Source organism: Octopus bimaculoides, chromosome 14, assembly GCF_001194135.2.
Source record: "Octopus bimaculoides isolate UCB-OBI-ISO-001 chromosome 14, ASM119413v2, whole genome shotgun sequence".
Taxonomy (NCBI): domain Eukaryota; kingdom Metazoa; phylum Mollusca; class Cephalopoda; order Octopoda; family Octopodidae; genus Octopus; species Octopus bimaculoides.
Window position 1 is genome coordinate 29,454,541 of NC_068994.1, and position 7,390 is coordinate 29,461,930.

A 7,390-nucleotide genomic window follows, 5' to 3' on the forward strand; every position below is an offset into this window, starting at 1 on the left:
ATTATTAATTTGAATATTCTAATTTATATGAGCATATTTTACATCAATATACAAATTTAGCATTGTACTATAGAAATCTATATTTACACGGAGATGTAGAGAACTAACTGATCTAATCATGTATACTGGAACATCATGGATACCTTCAGAATTCAACGCAGTTACACAAACAAAATCCACTTGTTTTATATGTATTCTATGGTGTCTATATATCTTTTGTATTTATATGTGGTAAATCGTTCCAGTAGATATGTATATTTGGCAGTCCGCTATACTGGATATACATGCCTATGTATGAATGCGGGTGTGTGTGTGTGTGTGTGTGTGTGATTAAAGTTTTTGTTAGGCGCATGAAAGTGAGCTGTGTGTAGTAGAAGGTAGTTTGGATGATGAGTTAAATTTTTGAGAGCATTTATGCTTGAATTCTTTAAGCCTCTCATCTTTGAACTGTATATCTATCTGCAGCTAACCATTCAAAACTATCAATTTATTTTTTATTTGACTACGTCCGTCCATAATTTAATAATAGTCCCCTAAACCTTGATAGTTGTGGTTTCCATTTTTTTTTATATATTATGAACTGTCTTTTTAAGAATCAACAGCCATTGATCTTCCATTGTTTATTTTGTTATGTTATATCAGCAACAGCTCAATAACCGTTGTATTTAAGGAGTGGAACGTGCAATTTCCTGTAAGTCAGACTGCCTCGTGGTCTCAGCAGACCAAAAAAAAAGGCGTTGCCCCGGTGGAAAGCGAGGGAGATGCGCTGGAACATTCACACTGACATCTCTGCCCCAGGGATATGGTCCGAGGGCCAAAAACACCGGAGGTCTCTACTGCCGAAGGCTTGACCATAAAGCTGTTGGAGAGTAAAGATCTGTAATTTCTTTTGGGTGTTTCTGGTGGAACATGTCAGGAGGAAGATTATTATAAAAAATATCGTTTACATGTTGTCTATTCATCGTTTTTCGGGGGTGGGGGCAGTTTTACAAATCAAATTATTGTATCTACTTCTATTTTGGCTTTCCATAAACTCCATATAAAAAGAGTGGATTCTGTGTGTGTGCAACAGAGTTGCATACAAAAATTTCAGAATCCTGAATATATCCATGATGTTCTGAGGTATATATATATGATCTAATGAGTTTTTTTCTATTATATATCTCTATATCAATATGCAATTGTATTCTATATTACTAAATATACACATTGATTTAAAATGTATGTATATAAATTTTGAATATTGAAATTAATGATATTACATTGAGAATATTACGAGACGGTTGTAATATGGAACTCATACGGAAATAATAAATCTGTGTTCATCTCTCATACTTCCTGATATTTTCACTATCATTTACTCCTTGTGGAAATAGTTATTGCTTGTATATCCGGATTTTCGGTTGCATGGACAAGTTAAACTACATTGCAATTTATTTACAATGTGAACTGATAGCCGATTCCTGCAGGATTTTGTCCAGGGCCCATAAATTAATTGTGATTTTTTTTTCCTGTGACTTTATTAGCGACCACCATAAATTAATTGCGACTTTTTTCCTAGCCAAAATTGTGACTTTATTACTGGTCAGCATATGCCATAACCGGTTATATATTACATGACGACATGGAAATATACTCAGTTGCAGAAACTAAGTTAAATGACACTTTTGAAATTTTGAGGAGTGGAGGCTCCCCGTCACGATCCATTCAACCCATGTCAGCATGGAAAAGGGACATAAAATGATTGTGTGTGTGTGTGTGTGTGTGTGTGTGTGTGTGCTTGCGAATGCATGTGTTTATATTCATGCGTGTGGTTACTATAGATATTTTCATGTTTTCATTTTAGGTACATTCTATTTGATGGCCTCACTTGTGGTTATTCCGGTGACATATAGACGTTGAATAGTTATTACTTCCAAAGAAAAACCATACACTGGATATCTTGTATAACAATTGTTGTATTCAAAATAAAATGCAAAATGGATTATTTTGTAGTAATACTTCATCACATGAAACTATTTTCTGCTCTTAGTGGCTCCTTGTTTATATTTATATGCAAACATTTTAATTATTGTTTCCAAATAAAATCTCAGTTCAGGTTATTGCGCTTTGCAGATTGCGGACGCCTTTAGACATGACTCCGTGAAAGAGATGGATTACAGTGAGTTTTACTTAATGCAGAATTTTGTGCTGTGGGAAGACGGGACTATTATGCTTCGTATCATATCTTGAGGTGAAAACAAAGGATTTTGGTACTTCTTAAATACAGAGGTCCCGACGCATCTAAAGGGGAGGTAATCTAGTTTTATCAAAACTACTGTGACTTCACATAAATGGCCCTTGTGTAAGTCGAAACTAAAAACTAAAAACCTTAACCCCAACCCTATCCCCTAACCCACAGAGGTAAAGAATACGTACACCACCCGTTTTCTGCGTAACCCTAACCTTAAACCCAACCCTAAAACTAACCCTAAATCCTAACGGGTGTGCACTGTAAAAAACATCGGATTAAAAACAGACGAAATTGTGGGAAAAAAAAAAGATCGGAATAAAAGCAGACGATATTGTGATGCCCCTTACATCATTTAGTTTTGATAAAACTAGATTACCTGCCCTTCACATCGTTACGGGGATGCATCGGGATCTCTGTATTTAAGTAGAGCCATGTTGTTTTCATTGGATATGTTTTGATTTATTTGTAAATATTCTCTTTGGGATCTTTTCGGGACCTTTGTGATTTGACGGGCAACATTTTTTTACGTAGTGTTTTTGGTACCGAAACACTTTCAAACTTCGTATACTTGTATATTTTGTGGTATAGAACAGATAATAAATTTTGTATTCGAAGTTATTTCACGTTAAAAATTGTCTTATTTCGATAATTTCAACTAATCACTGACGTCTATTCAGTTGAATACACTAACTGCTGTGACGGTGTATATGGTATTAATCCCCGTTAGTTCTGACATTTCCGATTAACTAGACTGTTCGTAAACAAAGGGGAAAAAGCCATCAAAATACTTGAATATTGCCTGCACTTGTTATTGGAGCTACCAGAATTATTAATGCATCCCCACCAAGTGCTTCATTTCCTAGAAATAGCAGCCAAATCTTCTTCAAATCAAACTCTAGTTTAGGGTTCGGGTTAGGGTTATGAGTGAGGTTATGGGGAAAATATACACACACAGATACGCACAGCGTAATTTATTATATAAACAATATATGCGTATAAATTACGATTAAACCGGATGAAATATGTCACACGGAATAACATTTTTATGACCGGCCAGCACTGACTATTCAGCTGAATAGACGTCAGTGATTGGTTGAAATTACAGAAATACGACAACTTTAACATGAAATAACTTGCGATGTACATTTTTTTGTTAAGAAGGCTAAGACAAAAAGTTGTTTTGTATGACACATTCTACCAGTGTCCCAAGTTTGAAAGTGTTTCGTTAAGAAAACAGGTGTTGCCCGTCAAATCACAAAAATCCTCTTTTCGATTTGATGGGCAGATTTTTTAATTAATTTTTTTTTTAACTAAATACTTTGAAACTTCGGATACTGGTAGAATGTGTCACATAGAACAGGGTTTACTCTAAACGTTTTTGACAAAATTTTGTATTTTAGAAGTTATTTCGTGCTAAAGTTGTATTTGGGTAATTTTAACCAATCAATTACGTGTATTCAGCTGAAGAAAATTACTGCTGCTGTTTGCGAACAACTTCCGGGTCCACTCCCCTAGCAAAACCCTTATTTAATAACCAGAGATGTTTTTATAGCAGCATGGGTTTGCTGTATCGGGGTTGGTTTGAGGTTAAATAACAACAAAATTATTACTGAGACAGACCAGCGACAGAGCCTGTATGTGGTTGCATGACCTGCTAGAAAAAGTAGCCAAACTTTTCTATGTACAGAATAAAAAACCTCTATCCTTTTGTTTAGTTTTTTGTTATGTCTGCAATTTGTAAGATACATAATATATCTTTGCGGGAATTAAGGATAAACCATCAGACACATCCTAACGCATTCCAGTTGGTTTATGTAATTTTTTATATTCGTAGGACATTTGTTATATTTACTGGGCAGTTAATTATTTCCCCTTGGTTTCTGTCTTTTTCTAAATGAGTACGTTCATCAAACATCGATTGCATCGAACACAATTACTGTTTTGTTTTTACCAAGTTGCTAAATGGATAAATAGATTAATATTTTGACCATGAAACATTGGGTAATTGTTTTACTCAAGGTTTTTGTGGATACACACACACACAAAGTAGCAGTGCGGACTAAAGTAATGATGTATGCATTATTTTTACTGCTTTCCTGCACACTACTACATGAATGGCATTCGCTGCAAGATTTTGTCTCAGGGAATAAATTCATCCTCCAAAGAGTTTGAGTAAAAACACAGCAATTTCCAGACGACATCACTGAACTACCAACAGTTCTTCAACATAATTTCACCTACTCAGTAATAGATACCACCTCGGTCATTTGAACCTAGATGGGAACTTCTGTTCATATACAGAAAACAGTAAAAAAAAATATTTGCTGCTGTATGCTGAATTTTGCCAAACTGGAACAGAAGAACCTGTCTAGTTCCAGCCACTGAGGAAGCAAAATCACACAGCAACACACTGTCTGGCATTCTGCTGATGTCGTTTGAAACTCGATGTATCTTTACACATTACATCTAAAGGTTTGTTCTAGACAAATCATTTTACACACACACAATATTTTAGTTATTAAAACACTGTGTATCTACAGTTGTACTAAATCATGATTGTTCTCTTCTGATACTAGAAAAATGCGCAGAGTTTCAATGATGATCCAAACACTGTGCGATTTCGATTTGAAACTCAGCTGAAAAGTCAAGAAAGATGAAGAACAGAACAGGCTTGCTGAACCTGGTACTATTGTACTAAATTTGGTACTTTTGGTGTGCAGTAATACTTTTGGTACTATGCTGCAATAATTTGGTACTTTTTTCGAATTTTTTTGCTTTATGTAAGAAAATATGTTTACAGCATATGTAAGTGAACAATGTAACAATAAATACTAATTAGTCTATATCAAAATATATTTTGCGACATCTTATAATGAGACAGTTTATAGCTAATTGGTAGCTAGTTGGTATAGAACGTGTGGAGGCGCAATGGCCCAGTGGTTAGGGCAGCAGACTCGCGGTCATAGGATCACGGTTTCGATTCCCAGACCGGGCATTGTGAGTGTTTATTGAGCGAAAACACCTAAAGCTCCACGAGGCTCTGGCAGGGGATGGTGGCGAACCCTGCTGTACTCTTCTACCACAACTTTCTCTCACTCATACTTCCTGTGTCTGTTGTGCCTGTAATTCAAAGGGTCAGCCTTGTCACACTGTGTCACACTGAATATCCCCGAGAACTACGTCAAGGGTACACATGTCTGTGGAGTGCTCAGCCACTTGCACGTTAATTTCACAAACTGGCTGTTCCGTCGATCAGATCAACTGGAACCCTCGACGTCGTAAGCGACGGAGTGCCAACAGCAATGGTATAGAACGTATTCAATATGTGTATCATATGTACCATCCAATATCGCCAGCTTGTCACCTCTAATGCCAGTCAGTAGCATGTTTTATACATAAATGACAAGTGCTTCCTTACTATCTCATTGAACTTTTATCAATTATAAGAGATTTATAACCCTCAAGCTGAGCAAGAATATGAAAGATAAACACAGTGATAAAATTAACTTAGGTTTAACTCCGCCATTAAATAATATAATCATACATTATCGAAAACTTTTACTGGATTCTCGATTTTCATCATGGTCAGAACCAAGTGAAACAAAAATCGAAAGATATTGTGAAATTCAAGGCAGTGTAACTCATCTGGGGAGGCAAGGAAAAATGGATAAACATATTAAAAATGTTAATTCAGAAAATAAAAGTGGAAAACTGACCGACTTTTTGCAGCCTGCAACTTCTGTTCATATTACAAACATAGCAGCTCCAGAACCTAAGCTTTGTTCCCTCATTGCAGAACATAACTTACCAGTGAGACTTATGAATCATTTACCTGGACTAATTCAGACTGCATGTCCTTATTCCAAAATGGTCAAAGGTATTAAATGTGCAAGAACCAAAGCTACTCAAATATATAAAAATGTTTTAGGCCCTTATTACTTTGAAAACCTCATTAAACAGTTAAAAGAGTGCAAGTTTTCATTAATTGTTGATGAAACTACTGATGTAAGTACAAAAAAACAGCTTGTTCTGTTAGCTAGATTTTATGATTGTAGCACTCAAAAAATTATTGATAGTTATTTAATTCTTTTGAAAGCCAAGGATTGCTCGGCTAATGGAATTTTTTCCTCTATTAAAAGATTCTTCACCTTATATGATATTCCTTTTGAAAATTTGATAGGATTTGCCAGTGATTTGTGTCTGTCACTCTATGCATATCTGTGCATCAAAGGCATGTTCAAAATTACCTTCATATTTAGAAGAGATTGCTAGGAGCATAAATCCATTCTTCTCAAATAGCTCAGAGACTGCAGGAATATCAAGAATTTCAGGCATTTACTCAAACAAATCCTCACAAGTTATTACATGTAAGTTGTACAAGGTAGCTATCTTTAGAACAAGTTGTCAAAAGAATACTAGAACAGTGACCTAATGTAATTCTTTACTACAGAATGGAAGGGAGGTAATTAATTGAGTTTCATGTAAATAAAATAAACTAAGTTGTTAGAAAGGAAAGAATGTGTGATCTACACACATCTATGATACCAAGTCTCACAGTTCCTCTCGTATGTAATATAGATTAGGAGAACTTCAATCAACTGGGATTATCCAAAACAAATACTTGAGAATCTCTTCATCTGAGATCTGAAAACAAGCAAAGCAGAAAATTTTAATAAGATAAATCAAAAATTTGGACAATATAGACAATGCAGATGGGAATGGATCTGGTTTTTAAACTTAACCAAGTTACTTGGATGATTGTGTGGAGATTTACATAAGAATTACATTTGAATCAATTCTTGTGCCCATATTTCTAATTTGTTTCTTTTGAACTGAATAAATAAACAACATTGATCATTAAATTGTATTTATAATCAGCTTTATTTATAAACAGCCTAAGGTTATAGTAGAAGACACTCGCCCAAGGTGTCACATAGTGCGACTGAATCTGGAACTATGTGGTTAGGGAGCAAGCTTCTTACCACACAGCCACACGCATGCTTAATACATATGTGGTGATGCAAACAAGAAAAATAGAACTCAAAATATGAGTATATGCACTAGCGTAGTTAGAGTGTGTGCCACATGGGGCGACCCTTCTGTTTGCCACCCCTGGACCCCACAAAAAAACACATATTACCAACAGCAACAGCCTAC

General features: G+C 35.4%; 1 protein-coding gene and 1 long non-coding RNA gene across 2 annotated transcripts; both read left to right on the forward strand.

Annotated features, from left to right (window-relative positions):
- Nucleotides 1-587: 587 nt before the first annotated feature.
- On the forward strand, nucleotides 588-4,911 carry LOC106876607 (uncharacterized). Its single transcript, XR_008265487.1, has 3 exons — nucleotides 588-1,122; nucleotides 1,847-2,161; nucleotides 4,810-4,911. It is a non-coding gene; the product is annotated as an uncharacterized LOC106876607 (long non-coding RNA).
- A 799-nt stretch (nucleotides 4,912-5,710) lies between these two features.
- On the forward strand, nucleotides 5,711-6,505 carry LOC106876603 (uncharacterized). Its single transcript, XM_014925214.1, has one exon. The coding sequence runs from the start codon at nucleotides 5,711-5,713 to the stop codon at nucleotides 6,503-6,505; it is 795 nt and encodes a 264-aa protein (XP_014780700.1).
- The last annotated feature ends 885 nt before the right edge of the window (nucleotides 6,506-7,390 follow it).